We start from the raw sequence: 21,208 nt of genomic DNA, 5'->3' as shown, positions 1-21,208 counted from the left end.
TAAACAAAGACTAATGGAAGGGAAGAAACCAAATGATTACTCATGATTTACACATTGCCACCAGCTCCTGGAGTACATGGTGCTTTACAGTAGTGCAAGAGAACAAGCTCTGCCCCAAAGGGTTTGCAGCCCAAAATTTGGCAATGGAGAGAAAATGGAGGGAGACAGGACAAAGGTATTTATTTCAACTGCTCCCATTTCAGTTTGGTTATGGTAAGGCATGGGGGCCTCAAGGTTTCCACCTCCAGGGATTTAAAATTTGAGGGGCCATCACTCAGCATTAGAGCAGTGTTTCTCAAACTGTGGGTTGGGACGCACTAGGTGGGTCGTGTAGCACCGAGCTAGGCTGCCATTGAAAATAGAGCTGAAAATACAGGGTACAGAGCTGTCCGGCAGGGTGAGCTTCTGGTGGGAGAGAGGCATGGTGCTTTGCTCTGAATAGTTGGGAAGATGAGACATTGGAAAGGGGAAGGGCAGTGTGGTTGGAAAAGAATCCAAGTCTATGTTCTGCTTTGAGTTCTGAACTGGAATGTTGAATTCCAAGCTATGCAAAATAACAGCACAGGTGTGCTGTGTAATGGAATCTTTGGCGGCTTAGGTTTTGAAGCCTAAATTGATGATGTCACTTCTAGAATGGCTCTGACAGTGAATGGGAGGTGCAGCTTATATGGCATGTTGCGGCACCTGCTGTGCTTACCATGTCACCCCCCCCGTAACTACACCACTGCTGGGAGAGACCCTGTCTGAAACCCTGGAGAGCCATGGCTAGTTGGCGTAAGCACTGCTAGGATGGATGATCCCCTTGTCTGACTCAGAAGCAGGCTGCTTCATCTGTTCACACTGGTCCCATGGACTCAGGAGACCTCTTAATTGTTTAATTTCTTCCTTGTGACACATAAATGTGCCACAGTGCCCAGCTGGGAATTAAGTGCCTTCAGATCAGTCCCCTCCATCCTGGCCTCCACATCGTCCTAATTCCTCTTGGATGGCTGAGAGAGAGCTAATCAGATGCAATTCTTTTGAACGGTTGTATTGAGTTTCCCTTTATCTGGCCAAGAACGGATGCAGCAGCATGCTTGGTACACACACAGTCAAGCGTGCCTATCTAATCGTTAATGAGTAGATTTAGGTACAAGCTGTTATGTGCAGAGACAAGAGGGAAACAGTTGAAACAAAGCATGGGAATCATTGGAAAGGACAAATAGACTGCCTGATGATAAAGATATAAGCAAGCTCTTGGGTGGGGAGTCTTCCGGTTTCAGAGGAGAAGCTCTTCTGTTCCTGCCTCTAGCATTGTGCAGGTTAAGCCCTTGTACCTGCATGGGAATCATGTTAGACCCTGTAAGCAGGTAACACTCAGCCCCAGCCCTTTGCCTGCATAGGGCGTTTAGGGTTGTAACGTTGGCCGACTCTGCAGGAACGTGGTCAGAATTACTGAGGCCTGATTTGTAGATGAGGCTAGGTTAGCCAAGTTTTGGATTCTCAAGGGATGGAAAGAGCAGAGGCTGGCACATCAACAGGTAAGAGGGGAGGCATTTAACACACTGTCTCACATTGTGAACTTTTAGTTGAAAAGCGGTATATAAATACTGTTAATGTTAATGTCTCAAGTACTGGGAGGCTTTGGGTTAACCATGGCTATCCGGCTGCTTTCTGTTTGCGCATAATAGGGTGTATGTTCAGGCATGGACTGAGACAAAGATTTTTTTTTCTTTCTCTGTAAGTGAAACCGTCGGCAAAGAAGTGGGAGGACCAGAGTCCAGGTGAATATACTTTGTGATCCAGCCATCCTTGGATCTGAGCAGATCCCGAGAGCAGAGCACACCTGCTCTCTCCGTTAGTATCTGCAGGGGATCTGTTTTGGAACCCCCTGTGGATACCAAATTCCTCAGACAACGAAATCTGCAGGGGGGGGGAGCACGGCATTGCAGTTACTGATCTGGGGGCCATACCAGGCCCTTCCTTAGGTCATGCACACCGTCCTGGCATCCTCAGAAGCCTCTGGGAAGTAACTGCCAGTAACTCTGGGAAGTAACTCTGGGAAGCCTCTTCCAGTAACAGACTGGAAGTAACTTCTGGTTTGCGCCGGTGACTTCTGATAGCATCCAGGAGGTATTCTTAGGCCTTGCTGATTTGAGAATTCTCAAATTCATTGATGCCAAGCCCACAGATAAGTAAAGTCCACTGTATTTGATCTGAAATGCACTGGTTGACTTCTTTGGAGGAGTACTTAAGGGAAGATTGCCCTGCCCTTTTGGTTCTGGCTTGCAAACTAGGTGTCCTGGTGCTTTATTGCTCTTTCACTTCCGAGTTGCTGTGGTATCCAACCCGAGATCCATGGCTTTGAAAGTCCCCATGGCCTGCAGTAAATAGGATGCAATTTCCCTGCACTAAAGGAATCAGTTCTTTCAATTGCTATTCAGTTGCTGAAGAGAAGCAGCTGTTCCAACTTGCATCACGCTGAGGAGAGTGGCAGGGTGTTTAGGGTCGAATTTGGCCCTTCTGTTGAAGCCCCGTCAAAGCTAATTTCTGTGGTACCCGTCTCGGGAGTGTGATGAGCAGCAATGTTTTTAAGGTCAGCAGAAACAGGAAGCTCCAAGAGGGAAATGATTGCGGCTGTACACTGATCTATCAGTCTCTCCATAGATCCGTTTTTCTCCCCGTAACAAGAGAAAAGGAAGCTACTTCCTGTAATTTCTCCAGGTCTTACATCCCTAAAAAAATAATTAGACTTGGTTCAGGAGCAAGACTCCCCCTCGCAAAGACCAAGCTGCAGTCAAGGGGGCAGAAGAAATGAGCCGGAGAGAAGCCCCTGGCTCTCATTTATTCTGTTCACCTTCTTTTGTTTTTCTTTTTTCCCCGTGTTTGGAATAGTCAGGTTGTATTGTCTAGAGGCAGGAACAACCAGCTTCATTAAGCAAGAGAGCTGCAAGTTCAGCTGAGCAGGACCAAAACATCAAGAGATTTTCTCTCTCATAGATGCAAAACTTTGGGCCGGGAGGGGGGGGGGGAACAGGGGACAAGGACAGTTACAGAACTGAATACTAACTCCTCTGGGCCAGGCACTCAGTTTCCTTGGAAGCTGTCTGGCAAATGTGAGTGTCCTCTGCTTCCAAGGTCAGATCTACACGACTACCTTTTAATTGCAGTTTGGTGAAAGGACTGAAGTCTCTTTGGAGATCCCCCTCCTACCTCCCCGTAACTCGTATATCTCTTCAGCCTAGAAAAGAGACGCCTGAGGGGGGACACGATTGAGACATACAAAATTATGCAGGGGATGGACAGAGTGGATAGAGAGATGCTCTTTACACTCTCACATAACACCAGAACCAGGGGACGTCCACTAAAATTGAGTGTTGGGAGAGTTAGAACAGACAAGAGAAAATATTTCTTTACTCAGCGCGTGGTCGGTCTGTGGAACTCCTTGCCACAGGATGTGGTGATGGCGACTGGCCTGGACGCCTTTAAAAGGGGATTGGACAAGTTTCTGGAGGAAAAATCCATTACAGGTTACAAGCCATGATGTGCATGTGCAACCTCCTGATTTTAGAAATGGGCTATGTCAGAATGCCAGATGCAAGGGAGGGCACCAGGATGCAGGTCTCTTGTTATCTGGTGTGCTCCCTGGGGCATTTGGTGGGCCGCTGTATGACACAGGAAGCTGGACTAGATGGGCCTATGGCCTGATCCAGTGGGGCTGTTCTTATGTTCTTAATAAGCCGTTAAACCTGATTGAGATCTGTAATCTGCCTTCAAACAAGCTCATGGCAATGCCATAGCTAGAGGAGGTGCAAATCACTAAGTTTTACAGGGAGCCTCACCGCAGCATGCAAGGGGCTCCTCCCCCTTCCCTTTGGAGCCATTCCAGGTGATGGGAGCAAAATTGAGGTGTTCACTTCCCTGCCTCCTTGCATTTGCCTCTGCTTTGCTTTTCCTGCCTGGAATGGCTCCAAAGGGGAGGGGGAGGAGCCCCTTGCATACTGCGGTGAGGCTCCCTGCAAAACTTAGTACTTAGTACCCCCTCTAGCTATGCCACTGGCTCATGACCTTTCACTCATCTCCTCAGATATGAGGTGGGAAAGGGAAAGAAGGATGTCTTTCCCCCTGAGAGTCCAACCTCGTGTGAAGTGGAGGATAATTTTTAAAATATATAAGCACCATATGTTAAGTATGCAAGTTATGCAGGATTTAAATCCTGCATAACTGATTGGCTCAGACTTATTGCTGGCCAATGGTGGGTGATCAAAATCCTAGCACCCGATTGGCCCTCTATTTAATGTTTCAACTGCACCAATCATGGGCAGTCTGGGCGGAGCTAAAGGGTATAAAAGCCAGGGGTGTTTGCCTTGTGTCAGATTCATTCCGATTCATTGCCAGGTCCTGTTCTGAAGATGGAATAAACGTATTGAGCTGTTATCTCTATGCCTTCCTTTATTTGCATGGACCCCACTATATAACACCATAGGAAACTGATGCAATAAAATCCTGCTTTTGATGCCTTTAAGTATTTTTTATTAACGACTGACACAGTGCTCCAGCAAAACATCTGAAGGGGTCAGTCACAATATTTTCAGCATCTGTTGCTAGGTTTTTAATATAAACACACCTAGGTGGACTGGCCACTGCAGAAGGCAATTCTGGGGGGTGGGGGAGAGAAGCCAACCAGCAGCTGGTCCCGTCCCGGCCAACAGAAAGGCTTTCACGACCCCGATGCAGTCAGGGGAATACTGGATTAGGACTGTGTTCTCATTGGGGATTCTGCTTAGTATCAAGAAGACACCACTCATTAGTCTTTGGTTAGAGGTGACTTTTCTGCTGGAAAAAAATGAGATGCATTTTAATGCTTCTCCCTTTTTCAAAGAAAAAAGTTGGTGTCATTCTGTACCACGGCAGCAAATAATGTTCCTTAATTGTCTCCCTGTATAAATAGCCCAATCACAGTAAATGGCTCCTAGTCCAAATATGGCCAGGGGGCTGGTGGCGGAATGACAGCCATTCTTTTAGTCTCTGTCTGAGTTTAATTTTGGGAATTTGAACCAGCACTCTCTTAAAGTGATGGGAAGCAATCCGTCATTGCAGTCGAGAGTTCTAGCCAGGCAACTAGGTCAGTGATGGAGGAACCTACTTGGTGGTCCAAGTCATACCAGAGATGAGGTGCCACACAGGTGCTGCTCAACAGCTTCTTCTGCCTGGTCAGGACCCATGTCGCAGTAGAAATCTCTGCAGATGCTATTCACTTTCATGTGTGGGTCACATGGGTCCTGATGTGAGAACCACTCACCCTGCTTAGGTGGCTTTAGAAAGAAATCAGGCACATTGGTGGAGCTGCATGCGGAAGAGATCTGTCTTCAGTGGCTATTACTTGCAGTAGGTAAAATGGAGCTGGCGGTTTAGAAGCAGAGCTCCCCCGAGCCCTGGATGCTGGAAACATATAACAGAACGGTCCAGCCAAGGCACCCCTAGGAATGGAACAAGTGCAACTACCAATGTCATGGGATGGCTATTTCTGTGAGTATCCCAGCGATATCTGGCTGGAGAAGGTTGAGCATGAACTAGTGCCTGCTGGGTAGACCTTATTGGTCTGGTCCAACAGGGCAGTTCTGATCTTATTACTGTAATGTTTGGCTTTCTAGTTTTATTTACATCTCTTGTTAGGCTTGTGTTTGAAATCAGAGGGAACAGATGTGTGTTTTGTTTCCCTTTGATATTGTGCATTTATAAATCACTCGGTAGTGAAATCATTCCATGATACAACACCACCACGAATGGCTGTGTTTTGGTGCTCTTTCGGCACACTTGCCAATTTCATATTCAGGTGCCCCTGAAACTGCTGTCAGCCCATCTGAAATGTGCCATCATTCTTTGCCTTGAACAACTGGGGAGCAGGGGCAACACTCACAACTTTTACTTTTAGAGCATCGGCCCCAGATAATTTAAAACGGCACCATGAGCAGGTTCTGTGGTAACCGTTTGGTTGATTTAATAATCCTCCAGGCAGAATGACTGGGCAGGCAACAGGTCCGCTGAAGTGGCGCACTCCTCTTGGAATCCTGACAAAGTGCTTGGAAAGCAGGAAATGGCTTGAGATGAGGTTTCTCCCTGGTTGCATGTTTAATCAAACTTCTGGCTACAATCAGGTCTTTTGGAATTGTCACTTGCATTTATCTTTTGTTCAGACAAACGTGATTGGCTTATAAATAACTTCTGGATGTTGTCGGAATTGCTAGCTGAAATTAGACTAGCATCAGATCTTGGGATGCCCCAAAGCAACATTCTCCATTCGGTGCCCATGTGTTAAGCCAGGCCTGCATAACTCATAAACAGCCCCTCCAGGTCGCCTGGCAGGTGCTTGGCCTGCTGTACTCTTGCATTCCTGGGCAGACAGAAAGCAGGAGGTTTCTCAGCCCCTGAGTAGGTCATTGATGGGCAGCCTTCAGTTTAGCAGGTCACAGGTAGTGCAAACTTGTGCTCAAGTAATCCTGAAGCCTGAGAAGGGAGGGCTTGCAAAATCTGGGCTCCTTTATTCCTTTGCTCAATGCCATGTTCCTTTCTCATGCATTTCCTTGTCTTGATGAAGCATACTAAATTTGCCACTGCAAATTCACTGAAAGGCACATCTGAATTTGACTTCATCAAGAAGTGGGATAATGTTCTCAGTGCCGTGTATTTTTAGTTAGTGTATTTCAGCATAAGGCTCCCAGGGTGGCATATGTTCAGAAACACAGTAAAAAGTAACCACATAATTGTTAAGGATAAAAACAAAACAAACAAACAAACAAAAGAAGCAGCCTTACAGGCACAGAAGCAGCACTCAACACCAGATCACTGAACCCAGCAGAACTATAAATGACAACTAAAACAAGCTATTCCACATGCTGGGGAAAAAACCGGGCAAATAACAACAAATGGCCTGGTGCAGGAATATTTGAACTGGTTCAAATGAGCACCACCCCAGTAGCGGCAGAACCTGCGCAAAGCAGGATGTGTGTGAACGAGAGTCAGCAGGCAGTGTGGAGGTGTGAAGGGGCAAAGTGCCCTTTCACTGCTGGGTAGCCATAACCAGCCTGCACATACCTAGGACTGGAGGTAAGAATTTAAAGGCTTTAGAGTGTGTCCTCCACATGCCCTGCACATTTTAATGTGGAGATTAAGCACTGTGAGGTTCCATAGTGGTGGAAAAAACTCCATTGCCAGAATTGGCCATTCATTATGACTGTTAAAGAGACAGATGTCCAACTTGACAAGTTTACTTAACTCCCAGGAGTGTGTCCATTAAACTCAGTCAAATTATTCAGCTCTTGCCCCAGCAAGAGCCACCTACACTGGCGCCACCAGCCCTTTAGGCCACTATAGACTTGCACAACTGGGTCCTGGTTAATTTAATTCATTTGTTGACAACAAGAAGAGCAGGCGCCTTTAGTTAAATGTCACTAATTAGAAAAATACCGGGGGACGCATCTTTTAAGTCACCTGGAAGTTTTCCTATCCACACACACGCACATCTCTTGTGCACTTTGGTAGATTTGAGTGTCGCAGTAAATGTCAAACTATTGTCTTGGGAGGCAGTCAGCATCTGAATTTGCATTTTTGCAGGTTTGTAAGGCATACAAATTTATGTGAACACAGAGATGGGATCCAGGGTGGCAACAACCATTATGCTAAGTGCTCTATAGAGCAAGGGCCCAGCTATGGCTTAATTATCTGAGAAGTGATATAGCAGTTAAAACTGCAAGTAATGGGTTGCCAATCTCCAGTTCTCACCTCACCCTTTAATTCACTAGGTGACCTTTGGCACTCTGTTTCTCAGTTGTAATCCCACAAGTCTGCAGTATGGAGATGATAGTTCTGATCTATCTTCTGGGCTTGTTGTCAGGATTGTTAACATTATGTCAGGATTGCCCCAGTTGTATACCAACAAACCAAATGCAGGCTACCAGCCAGGTATGAGAACTAGCCATATTGAGAAACCTGTTTGTTTTTCCCTGCTTGCCAGGGACTGTAATGACAGTGGTGATGGACACACATTTGGCAGGCTGAAATACATGGCCAGTGGGGTGAGCTGGGGATTCTATTCAGTCGTTGGGTCACATCTAGCCGTAGGCGAGGGATTGCATATAGGTCACACGCCTTCACGAGAATGTCTGCATGCAGTCAGTGCAAATACTGTGCATGTAGCAGCTGTGTAACCTGATTTTGCAAATTCCCCAATATTGTGGAGGTAGTCTTGCATGCTGTATATTTGTTGGCTCAATGCAGACAGTTCTGTGAATGCAGGTGGATGAATGCATGGACCTGCCAGTGTGATTTTACTCCTCACCCTACGTGCATTCACTCACTTTTGAAATATCATGAGATAGAGCAGTGGGGACATTCATGCGTACATATTTTCACGTGAATGACTGTACACGAGCTCATTTCCAAATGCAATAGCACTGTAATGATCTTTAAAATGCAGACTGGTGCTGGACGCAGTCGGTCTTCTCGTGTCAGCGTATTTGCAGGAAGGGCAGGCTGTTGCACGTGAAGGTTTTGAGGTGGACCTTGCCTGGCAGCTTCCAAGGGCAAGAGCACCTGCCTTCTGCTGATGGAGACCACTGGTCCATCTAGCCCAGTGCTGTTTGACAGGCTGCAGCTTTCCAAGGTGTCAGATGGCGGTCCCTTTCCCAGACCTGCTCCATGAGATTATTTTTAGTGAGGACTGATCCTGGGACAACTGTTACCCTGCACATGCCCAATCTCATCTGATCTCAGAAGCTAAGCAGGGTCAGGCCTGGTTAGTACTTGGATGGGAGACCGCCTGGGAATACCAGGTGCTGTAGGCTTATACCATGATCTCGGAAGCTAAGCAGGGTCAGGCCTGGTTAGTACTTGGATGGGAGACCGCCTGGGAATACCGGGTGCTGTAGGCTTATACAGTGTCTTTCGAGACTGAAGGTTGCCAACCAACCTCATGATCCTGGGACCTTGTGCACAAGCAAAGCTGCTCTGCTGCTGAACTGTGACCCTTCTACGACTGCAATATGCTCTAGGATCAAAATGAAAGTGTGCCGCAGTGGCTGTGCGTGTAGAATGTACAGCGTCTCTGCAAGACTAACCAATGTTTCTGTTTTGCTCCAGGCGTCCACTGCGATAGCATCTGTGTACAAGGACGCTGGGGACCAAATTGCTCCATCGCCTGTAACTGTGAGAACGGAGGGTCATGCTCCCCAGAGGATGGGACCTGTGAGTGTGCACCCGGCTATCGAGGACCCATGTGCCAGAGAAGTAAGTCCTCTAAACCAGGATTTCCCAAACTTTTTAGTACTGTGACCCACCTTGTCCTCCGTGGTGGGTTCTGACTCAGTGCTCAATATCACACCTCAGAGCATTTCTGGGAGTCTCTGAAGGCTGATTCTTGGTCACACTGGGTCTGGTGGTTGGTTGGCAACCTTCAGTCTCGAAAGACTATGGGTATAAGCCTACAGCACCCGGTATTCCCAGGCGGTCTCCCATCCAAGTACTAACCAGGCCTGACCCTGCTTAGCTTCCAAGATCAGGCATGTGCAGGGTAACAGTGGCTGCCACACACTGGGTCTGCAGCCACCCATTTGGCCTCTGCAGGCCCCAGAATGCCCACAAAAGCAACCTGGAAGTCACTTCCAGTTGCTTCATCAAGAAATTGTGGTGCCCCTGGGGTTCACTGGAGTGGGTCGCAATCCTGGCGTGACCTAGAAGTGGCCTCTGGAGGCTCCCAGGAATTCTTTGTGGTGCAACACTGAGCATCACGTCACAACCTACAGTTTGGAAATGCTGCTCGCAACCTTTGTGCTTTCTTTGCTAGTTCCCATTTGCTACTGCCAACTTTACTCCTTGTTCCAGCTCCTTCAGGCTCTCAAAGTAACATGGAAAGCAAGCAGTAGGGAAGCCAGGGGTTCCCAAGGGGCTGGTCACCCAAGGCATGGATAGCTAAGTGGAGGGGCAGGCATCCAGGGTTTGGAATGAAGCAGGAGGGTTAGGGTCTGGCTTGACTCTGGCTTGCTGCCTCTGCACTTTGCTCCTGCCTGCTTCTTCGCTTGATAAACCGTCATCTATCTGGGGATGTGGAGAGCTTTGTGTGTGTGGGAGTCCTATAATCACATAACCTTGGATTTGATCTGCCATCATTGTTCCTAGAAGAAGACCAAATCCTGGGGTGTTGATTCAGCACACTCTGATTCACTCATCTAGGAAACAATTTTGAGTCTGTCTTCTGAGCTGTCTGTGACAGATCAGGAGAGAGATCTTGGGGTGGTGGTGGACAGGTCGATGAAAGTGCCGACCCAATGTGCGGCGGCAGTGAAGAAGGTCAATTCTATACTTTGGATCATTAGAAAAGGTATTGAGAACAAAACAGCTAATATTATAATGCCGTTGTACAAATCTATGGTAAGGCCACACCTGGAGTATTGTGTCCAATTCTGGTCGCCGCATGTCAAAAAGGACATAGTGGAAATGGAAAAGGTGCAAAAGAGAGCGACTAAGATGATTACGGGGCTGGGTCACCTTCCTTACAAGGAAAGGCTACGGCGTTTGGGCCTCTTCAGCCTAGAAAAGAGGCGCCTGAGGGGGGACATGATTGAGACATACAAAATTATGCATGGGAAGGATAAAGTGGATAGGGAGATGCTCTTTACACTCTCACATAACACCAGAACCAGGGGACATCCACTAAAATTGAGTGTTGGGAGAGTTAGAATAGACAAAAGGAAATATTTCTTTACTCAGCGTGTGGTTGGTCTGTGGAACTCCTTGCCACAGGATGTGGTGATGTCGACTGGCCTGGATGCCTTTAAAAGGGGATTGGATACGTTTCTGGAGAAAAAATCCATTACGGGGTACAAGCCATGATGTGTATGCGCACCCTCCTGATTTTAGAAATGGGCTATGTCAGAATGCCAGATGCAAGGGAGGGCACCAGGATGAGGTTTCTTGTTATCTGGTGTGCTCCCTGGGGCATTTGGTAGGCTGCTGTGAGATACAGGAAGCTGGACTAGATGGGCCTATGGCCTGATCCAGTGGGGCTGTTCTTATGCTCTTATCAACTCTTAAGGGCTCTCTTAAGTACCAGCATCTTCCACTTGGCAGAAAAAACCCCAAAACTTTGACTCTTGGGCAAGAAGCCCTGGTTCACTTCCTATTCCTCACTTAGGTTGCACAGGTCAAGCTGGCCACCAGCGTGGGTTTCTGTATCCAAAATAATTTGCGGCTGCCTTCTTCATTTAAAGCCATGACGGCATTGACCTCTGTCACTGCTGCTGCTAATGGCCATGAGCTTTCCCATTACAAGTCCCTCTTTCCAGGCACTTCTTGTGCTATAAAACCGCTCTCTGAGTCCCCAAATTAGGCCGTCAAAGAGTCAAGGAGCTGAGGGAGAAATCGTTTTTCCAAACGTGAAATCCCCAGGGTTTAAAATACAGTGTGAGGAAATTGAAACTTTTTCCAAGAGAGGTGAAAAATAACAGCTTAGTTCTATCGGTTGACGGCGCAGAGGCCAGAAGGACAACCAAGCACCTCCAGATTAACCAGGTAATCACACTGTCTGGCCCGAGGTGATCTGCCGGAACTGTGACAGGAAGGAGATATTTGCTTGTTTCTTCTTCCCTGGGCAACCTGATTATGCCATGAATTGCACATGCCCCCTAAGTGTCCCTCATTAGCAGGTCCATCTCTGAATGAATTTGTTATCTTTCAAGGTTTTCCTTTCAGCTCGGGTTCCCTTCTTGTTTTTTTGTTTCTGGCTGAACACCTGTGTCCGAATCCCAAACCCGTCCTGCATTTACTCTAGCATGGCACTTTTGCGACACCTCCAGGCCGGCACAGGGGACATGCGCCAGCCCAAGAGCGTCTTTGGATTGCGCTCTAAAAGTATTCATTGTGACCACTTAGGACCATTGAGAATGAGTGTCATGTCCTTGATTTCTCTCTCTCTGTCACCTGACTTTTATTATTTATTTTAGTTTGCCCACCCGGCTTCTACGGACATCACTGCAGCCAGCCGTGTCCTCAATGCATTCACAGCACCGTTCCTTGTCATCATGTGACGGGACATTGTGATTGTCTCCCAGGGTTTTTCGGACCACTGTGTAACCAAGGTTGGTATGAATGACTCTTGCTGCTTATGAGCAATTGACCAAAGACAACAGAAGTATTTAGTGACCGACTGCAAGCCTACCACTTTTTTTTTAATTCTCAGAAGCATCCAAGGTGCTAGCTAGCTAGTGGGGAAAAACAACAAGCCAGTTTGCCTTTGTAGGCAGAAATGCAAATAAGCACTTAGTCTTTGAAAAAGTCAACAGGCATGTGGATGCGGGAGAACCCGTGGACATTATATATCTGGACTTTCAGAAGGCGTTTGACACGGTCCCTCACCAAAGGCTACTGAAAAAACTCCACAGTCAGGGAATTAGAGGACAGGTCCTCTCGTGGATTGAGAACTGGTTGGAGACCAGGAAGCAGAGAGTGGGTGTCAATGGGCAATTTTCACAATGGAGAGAGGTGAAAAGCGGTGTGCCCCAAGGATCTGTCCTGGGACCGGTGCTTTTCAACCTCTTCATAAATGACCTGGAGACAGGGTTGAGCAGTGAAGTGGCTAAGTTTGCAGACGACACCAAACTTTTCCGTGTGGTAAAGACCAGAAGTGATTGTGAGGAGCTCCAGAAGGATCTCTCCAGACTGGCAGAATGGGCAGCAAAATGGCAGATGCGCTTCAATGTCAGTAAGTGTAAAGTCATGCACATTGGGGCAAAAAATCAAAACTTTAGATATAGGCTAATGGGTTCTGAGCTGTCTGTGACAGATCAGGAGAGAGATCTTGGGGTGGTGGTGGACAGGTCGATGAAAGTGTCGACCCAATGTGCGGCGGCAGTGAAGAAGGCCAATTCTATGCTTGGGATCATTAGGAAGGGTATTGAGAACAAAACGGTTAGTATTATAATGCCGTTGTACAAATCGATGGTAAGGCCACACCTGGAGTATTGTGTCCAGTTCTGGTCGCCGCATCTCAAAAAAGACATAGTGGAAATGGAAAAGGTGCAAAAGAGAGCGACTAAGATGATTATGGGGCTGGGGCACCTTCCTTATGAGGAAAGGCTACGGCGTTTGGGCCTCTTCAGCCTAGAAAAGAGACGCTTGAGGGGGGACATGATTGAGACATACAAAATTATGCAGGGGATGGACAGAGTGGATAGGGAGATGCTCTTTACACTCTCACATAATACCAGAACCAGGGGACATCCACTAAAATTGAGTGTTGGGCGGGTTAGGACAGACAAAAGAAAATATTTCTTTACTCAGCGCGTGGTCGGTCTGTGGAACTCCTTGCCACAGGATGTGGTGCTGGCGTCTAGCCTAGACGCCTTTAAAAGGGGATTGGACGAGTTTCTGGAGGAAAAATCCATTATGGGGTACAAGCCATGATGTGTATGCGCAACCTCCTGATTTTAGGAATGGGTTAAGTCAGAATGCCAGATGTAGGGGAGAGCACCAGGATGAGGTTTCTTGTTATCTGGTGTGCTCCCTGGGGCATTTGGTGGGCCGCTGTGAGATACAGGAAGCTGGACTAGATGGGCCTATGGCCTGATCCAGTGGGGCTGTTCTTATGTTCTTATGTTCTTATGTTCTTATGTTCTTAGTCTTCTTTTTGTCAATGAGCTGTATTACATGCATAAAGTTTGTTCCATGGCTCAGGACTTTAATGCAATTAAAATGTGGCAGACACTGTAAATAAACTGAGCTACTCGACACTTGCATGTTTTTGCTGCCAGTCCTAGTATATCCTAAGTGCCACTTGTGCATTGTGCTGGTGTTGAACATGAGAGGCACCAGTCGGCGAGTGTGGAGTGTGCACAAGCCCAAATACAAATAGGCAGCAAATACCTTTAATTTAAAAAGCACCCTTCTGACATTGGCATAACCTGCATGAGATTGTCAAGAGGGAATGCATGGCTGGTGTGAATGAGCATATCCTTTGCATGCAGAAGGTCCTGAGTTCGATCCCTAACATTTTTGGCTAGATAATCTTTAGTAGATAGGCTGGGGCAGGGCACAGAGCGCCGCTGTTAGTCGGAATGGGTAGTGCTGGGCTCGATGGACTAGTGGCGCTGGTGTCGTGGAAGGTGGCTGCCTATGATCAGCGGAGAGAAAAAATTTTCCCCCTTTCTGCCACAGAATTTGGGGCCATCTGGTGAAACCAACTGTCACATGGTTCAGGCCAAATAGAAAGAGGCACTACTGCACACCATTGGAAATCTCTTTTTCCAGTGGTTGCAATGATGTCCAGGAGGACAAAAAAGATCAAGACTGTATTCAGGAATAGACTAGTTTAGTCTAATGATTGCTATTAAACACAGCAGCCAATAAGGGAATGTCCCAGTTCAGGGGTGATATGCTTTTCAGTCCCAAATGCTGGGAACAAAGCCTATAGACTGACTGAGGCTGTACAGTCATGTGGTGTCTGGGTCAGAGGCACTGCCACTAAATGTACCTCCTTAACCCATCCTTGGGAGTAGGTCATGTGCCAGTTAACCAAGAGTTGTGATTTTACCTCTACAGGACAAACTTCCTTCCCTCAAATGCAGACCTCTGAAATATGCCTTCCGTTTACTTAGCCTCGTGAGCATCTACGTTTCAAAAATCTGCCCAGCACTGCTTATTTCTCTTCTCGGTCACCTGCTGGGTTGTTCTAATTCCGATGATGGTTTATTGCCTCTCCTTGAGTATTTTCTACGTATAGATTTAACCAAGATTATGTGTAATGGCAGATACTCGGGTTAAGTTCTCTGCCTTTCTTTTAAAAAAAAGAAAAGAAAAGAAAAATGTCAACTATTTAATGACCTGTTTGTCTGCAAGGTGCAAATTACAGGTGGTGCTTAGGGAAAATCATTAAATACAGATTAAATGGAAACATACGTTTTCTTTTTTCATTGCTACTTACTCCATCAAGACATATACCAATTAATACAAGACCAAGCTCATCTTCCCTCTTTCAGTAAATTTGTCTGTTTTAATGTGAAAACCAAGCTAAGTTTTCCAAAGTCAGGCACAGGTCTAATTATCTCATTAAGCAAAACTCTGTTTTCTTGATTTCAATCTGTTGAGTGTTCCTGCTTTCCCTTTGAAATGTTGATCTTCCCAGCAGAATTGCCATAAAATATTCATGTTCTAATTAAAGGCAGTTGGTGTTGCAATTTGTCATAATGTGAAGGCATATGATATTTTTTTTGTACAAATAAAAAAGAGAGAAAAGAATGATATGGATTAATATTTCACTTTAGATTAAAATGACACAAATATTGCTGGTTTTCGGTTGCACTTATGGTGTTGTGAACCTTTTTTGTGTGTAGTATGTTGAGAGGAATTAGCCTTTAGAACAGCAAAAAGTCCTCTCCAGTGAGGCACTACTGCCCACCTGGTGAATTGCAGTCCAGAATTTGGTCATGACCTTGGCTAAGGTAGGCCACACCACCTTGTTCATTCTTTGGAGAAGTGGGTGATGAGAAAAGGGGAAAGTGAGGGAAGAAGGGCTGATCTAGGTAATGTGAGTGAGTAACTGTAAAGATACTGTGTCCCTTGAAAAATGGGCCCTGTGGTGCAGGTTGGGGTTAAATGGCTTTGAAGCAGTGGCAGATGAAGCAGGTGGCTGGAGCGGGGTGTGGCAGGCCACAGGGGAGTGTTCAGGGGTAGTGACGCACAGGGGAGCAGCTGGAGAGCCCACCCCTACGTGGCACTCTGGGTGATTCATGGGCTAGGTAGACCACAGCTGCGATACAAGGACATCTGCAAGAGGGATCTGAAGGCCTTAGGAGTGGACCTCAACAAGTGGGAAACCCTGGCCTCTGAGCGGCCCGCTTGGAGGCAGGCTGTGCAGCATGGCCTTTCCCAGTTTGAAGAGACACTTGGCCAACAGTCTGAGGCAAAGAGGCAAAGAAGGAAGGCCCATAGCCAGGGAGACAGACCACGGACAGACTGCACTTGCTCCCAGTGCAGAAGGGATTGTCACTCCCGAATCGGCCTTTTCAGCCACACTAGACGCTGTTCCAGAACCACCTTTCAGAGTGCGATACCAGAGTCTTTCGAGACTGAAGGTTGCCAACAGTTATGGAGAGGCATGTAGCATTCTTTGCTTAAAGCAGTGAGTGCTGTGATGTTGGGCCCAGCTACCCTCCTGTGTCTTCATTTGGCTCTGAAATGGAACCTCTCCAGAAGTGGGGGGGGGTGTACTGCATGGGAGAAATGATGACACAGGGGGTGACATTGACATATTACTGTGTTACCCCGCCCCAGGTACCAGGAGGTTCTGGGACTCTACTGCTTTGTAGCCTGTACTCACTGGTATCCATTGCTAGAGCAGGTGGGGTAGCAGGTAGCTTGTGATCCACAGGTGGGCTGCATTTCTGATGGATTCCCAAATTTTTGTTGATGCTAGCATTAGTTGCAAAGAGCATGTGACTAAGCAGATCTTGGTAAGTTTTTAGTAAGGTGCAATTAATTGTTTCAAAGAACAGGCTAATGGCCACCCCCATCAGACAGCCCCTCTCCCCAGGGTACCAACAGTACCTCAGTCTTGCCTGGATTGAGTTTTCATCTGATGAACTTTCATCCAGTCCTTACTGACTCCAGATGTCTGTTCAGGTGTCCACTGCTTCCTGTGGATCCCAGAAAAACGAGAATCACTGGGCAATGTTATCGTACAGATGGTGCTTCTTCACCCCAAATGTCCAAGCAACCTTTCTCAGTGGTTGGGAAGCCTTTCCCAGTAAGATATTAGCAAAGGGAATGTAAACTGCATAAGACTGGCCAGTCTACCCCATCCTACAAGTTCTTCGAGCGGTAGCTTTGAAGCAGCCCTTCTGTCCTCTGTCTCTGAGATTGCAGCACCACTTTCTCTTCCCTGCTGACTAGGGGCACCCTAGCCTGTTTGATTCCTGTTTGATTCCTCACATCTCATGATTCCTTGGAAGTTTCAAAGATTTCAAAGAACCAGGGGACATCCACTAAAATTAAGTGTTGGGAGCGTTAGAACAGACAAGAGAAAATATTTCTTTACTCAGCGTGTGGTTGGTCTGTGGAACTCCTTGCCACAGGATGTGGTGACGGCATCTGGCCTGGACGCCTTTAAAAGGGGATTGGACAAGTTTCTGGAGGAAAAATCCATTACGGGGTACAAGCCATGATGTGTATGCGCAACCTCCTGATTTTAGAAATGGGCTATGTCAGAATGCCAGTGCAAGGGAGGGCACCAGGATGCACGTCTCTTGTTATCTGCTGTGCTCCCTGGGGTATTTGGTGGGCTGCTGTGAGATACAGGAAGCTGGACTAGATGGGCCTATGGCCTGCTCCAGTGGGGCTGTTCTTATGTTCTTATTGACCAAAAATGCCCACTAGAGTTTCTGTTCAACTGTATTCATAGTTGAGCCGAGCTGAGCCCCAAACTCACTCTTCCTTATCTCTACTCTTTCCGTGAGGATGGATAGAGGGATGATGTTTTCCCTCTCAAACAATACCAGAACGAGGGGACATCATCTCAGATTGAGTGTTGGGAGAGTTAGGACAGACAAAAGAAAATATTTCTTTATTCAGCATGTAGTCTGTGGAACTCCTTGCCACAGGATATGGTGATGGCATCTGGCCTAGATGCCTTTAAAGGAGGACTAGACAGATTTCTAGAAGAGAAGTTCATCACAGGTTACAAACGGTGATGTGTATGTGCAACCTCCTGATTTTAGAAGAAGTCTTCCTCAGAATGCCAAGTGCAAAGGAGTGGTCCCAGGATGCAGGTCTCTTGTTGTCTTTTTTGTTCCCTGAGGAATCCAGTGGGCCACTGTGAGATAAAGGAAGCTGGACTAGATGGGCCTGTGACCTGATCCTGCGGGGCTCTTCTTACGTTCTTATGTCCTGCTGAGACCTAGCTTTCAGTTAAACTACAACTTTGAACTGGTGGTGCAGATGGAAATGTTTGGCTTCATCTAGGATTCAGGAATGGAGCCTTAGCTGTCTTAATAAAGTAAGGTCTATTTGCAGTTCAAGTAAATTGGATTGATAACCTGTTATAGTTGTAGGTGCACACCTGATATCTCAGCAGGGTTCTGGTGGTCCCTCTTCAGTGTTTTAATAACTAATTAACTTGGCAATTTACATCCACGTATTCCTAGTACATAAAACATTATTACCCCTCCGTGTGTTTGGAATGTCTTGCTTCCATTAACTATTGTTTGTGCTTGATGCTTGTGCCTTCAGCAAGGAACTTAAGAGTTAGACTGAAAAAAGAATGCACATCTCTCCCCCACCCCACCTCCTTTCATGGTTCAGAGGAATTCAGAGAATGAAGAGGAGGCAAATGTCAGCCTTTCCTTACAGACTTACACCTGCCATGAAATTGCAGAATCACACAAATCCGCTCCCCACATAGAGCAATCTTTTGCTTTTGTGTGAGATATGCCTGTTCATTCTGAGGCAGTCTTAGAATTTAGTTGAGGGCTCTGGCTGCTCAGTGACTCCAGTCAAACTCCTAGGTTCCTGTCCCCTAGACTTCATAAGAGCATAAGAACAGCCCCACTGGATCAGGCCATAGGCCCATCTAGTCCAGCTTCCTGTATCTCACAGCGGCCCACCAAATGCCCCAGGGAGCACACCAGATAACAAGAGACCTGCATCCTTGTGCCCTCCCTTGCATCTGGCATTCTGACATAGCCCATTTCTAAAATCAGGAGGTTGCGCATACACATCATGGCTTGTACCCCGTAATGGATTTTTCCTCCAGAAACTTCAGTCAAGCTACTGGTTTTTAACTGGCCTAACGCAAATGCAGTTTGTCATCCCTAGTACTGGATTGGATTACATTGTGAAATGATGCTAAATGCGCTCTGTCCATACGTGAGTGTTGGCTCAACACTGCTCCATCTGAGAGGGGTTTAACAACATAGCCTCATCCAACTGGTTCATTGGATGGCTCATCTGTCAGTCAAAAGCACCTCCGCTGTACTGTGTTCCGTTATTAGAGTCAGCAATTCGAGGGTAGGATCTAGATATTCTGATGAATGTGGGGCTGCCAACCTCATGTACAGTCCATGTCATGTCCTGATGCCACCCTGCTGGGTGTTCCTTACTGCCAGCAGCCAGTGATGAGGAGTGAGGAAGAGAGGAAATAAAGAGCGCAGTGACAGGGTCGATTTGACTAGATACTACAGAGGTACAAGCAGTGAACATCGAGGGCCAAACTGCATGACTGCTTGGGAGTCTTGAACCAAAGATTGAGTCTGAGACCACATGCATGCAGAGTATGTGATCAGCCACTGGGCTATGGCCGTCACCTGCGCCAGTGGGCTGCCGTCCATGAATGTGAGACTGTCCTTAGCCCCCGTGGGTCACAGTTTTGCAGGCCTGGCTTAGATGATACGCTCTTTCCCTCCTCCCCAATCCTGTGTCTCTTGCATGGGATGCTTGCCAGAGCTCAAGGCATTCTTAAACATATCAATTGGCTCTCTGTATGAGACTGTTGAGAATGTATTTCTGTTTCAACCAAGTTTGCATGTCAATGAAGCTCCCTCATTAACCAAGAACAAAAGTTGTGTTATAGTGTTGCAGAGGTGTTGGAACAATGACGCCATACACTGGGGAAACAGGTGAATGCATTGTGAGTGTATTGGGGTCTTTCTCCTGCAGGAATCTTTCTCTCTTCTCCAGCCCCTCCTTCCCACTACATTTTGTCTCCTTTCGTGGGGAAATTGTTCTGTTTAGCATTTAACTTCAAAGTCAACTTTATCTACTCTGGGAAGGAGATAAGTGTGTTGCTGCTGCTAGACTGTATGCAATTGTCCTCTCTCCATCCCTGTCGTAGCAGGAGTTGGGACTGGCCTATTGTCTAAGAGCAAATGATTCCCAGCTCCGGATTTCAATCTTGGATTGAAATCTCTTTGGCAGTAGATTGCGGTGAATGCTGTGAATGCACATCGGAAGCGCCAGATTGTCAAAATGCTAAAATAGCAGAATAATTCAGAGAAGCCCCTTCATCAATTTAAAGAGAAAAAAAATCACCACCTGCTTACAAGGATGTGAGCTTGGTGGTGTTTGTGTTGCTTCCTTCGCCGTGATGAACTGCATGAGTTCGCTTTATCTGTTTCTGTGAATAAGACGTCTGTTTTTGTCAGGGAGCAGAACCAGAAGCCAATAAGAATGGCTGCAGTTTAATTCATTGTGTGATACAACACAGTGACTAAGCGTTGCCTTTCCATCAATTTTAACGGTAAAGATTTCCTATAATTTGGAGGAGGTTAAAAGATACACCTGGCTATAGAGGGAGTTTCTTTTAAAGCCACCAAGTACCATTATGACATTCTCTTAGACTAATATAAGTAGGCATTTTGTTATTTATCTTACTGTATTACACTGTCAGGTAAAATCTGTAAGATTATCACTTGATCCAGCTTTAGTTGTGGTCAGTTAGCCATATGCAGCAACTAGGAGGGTGGTGGAGGTGGAAGTTTATATAGAGGAACTATATAGATATATAAACTGTATAGCAACTGGGAAGGTGGAAGGTGGTGGTGGGTGGCGGTAAGGAAGTTTATATAGTGCCAGAAGTATATGTGTGTGATGCTTTACAGAGGTTGAGGACAGATCCTTGCCCTGAGGAGCATACAGTCTAAAATTTGACACAGGAAACAAAAGAAGAGGGAGAGGGAAGTAAAGGCAGGGAAGATGGTATTGCTGATGCCTTCATCCCGCTTAGGCCTAGTTACAGTAGCAGATGATGGGCACCAGGTTTTGGGTTCTGAGATGAGGTGTCATCATGGAGGCATTCGGTGAAGCAGTTGCAGAAATAAGGGAGAAAGGGCAGAGCTGACCCCAGTACTGATGTGTTTGAAGAGCCAAGGTCATTCCCAGTGGAATCTATGAGAGCGGAGAGATGATGAGGGGCAAGGCTGTGGCAGGCTCTAAAGGGGAAGGCAAGGAGCTTGCACAGACACAGCCAGGTCTTGCCCGTCATCCAGGAGACTAACCTAAAGCAGCAGGTGGGCAGGTTACACCTGCCTCCACCCTCCCATGTGCCTGCACTTCTCACTCCCTGCGTTGGAAAGGGAAGAGGAGGACATAGCAGAATGTGGAAGAGGAGAGAGTTGGCAGCCCAGAACAGCCTTCACCAATCCAAGGTGTGGAAGCAAGAGAGGCTGCCACATCATCATGTTTGGCCAGC

At 46.8% G+C, this 21,208-nt stretch overlaps 1 protein-coding gene and 1 pseudogene across 1 annotated transcript in view; both read left to right on the top strand.

Annotated features, from left to right (window-relative positions):
* The window catches only part of MEGF11 (multiple EGF like domains 11), a 309,714-nt gene that overhangs the window by 257,041 nt on the left and 31,465 nt on the right, over nt 1-21,208 (top strand). Inside the window, exons 15-16 of the mRNA XM_066635603.1 lie at nt 9,118-9,264; nt 11,976-12,110. Coding sequence (XP_066491700.1) covers nt 9,118-9,264; nt 11,976-12,110 — 282 coding nt within the window. The remainder of the gene's footprint in view (nt 1-9,117; nt 9,265-11,975; nt 12,111-21,208) is intronic.
* LOC136659694 (5S ribosomal RNA) lies at nt 8,703-8,822 on the top strand (annotated as a pseudogene).

The sequence above is a fragment of the Tiliqua scincoides genome, chromosome 8, assembly GCF_035046505.1.
Source record: "Tiliqua scincoides isolate rTilSci1 chromosome 8, rTilSci1.hap2, whole genome shotgun sequence".
NCBI classification, from domain to species: Eukaryota; Metazoa; Chordata; class Lepidosauria; order Squamata; family Scincidae; genus Tiliqua; species Tiliqua scincoides.
Note: the sequence above shows the minus strand (reverse complement) of the source record. Positions and strands in the feature narration are given on the sequence as shown.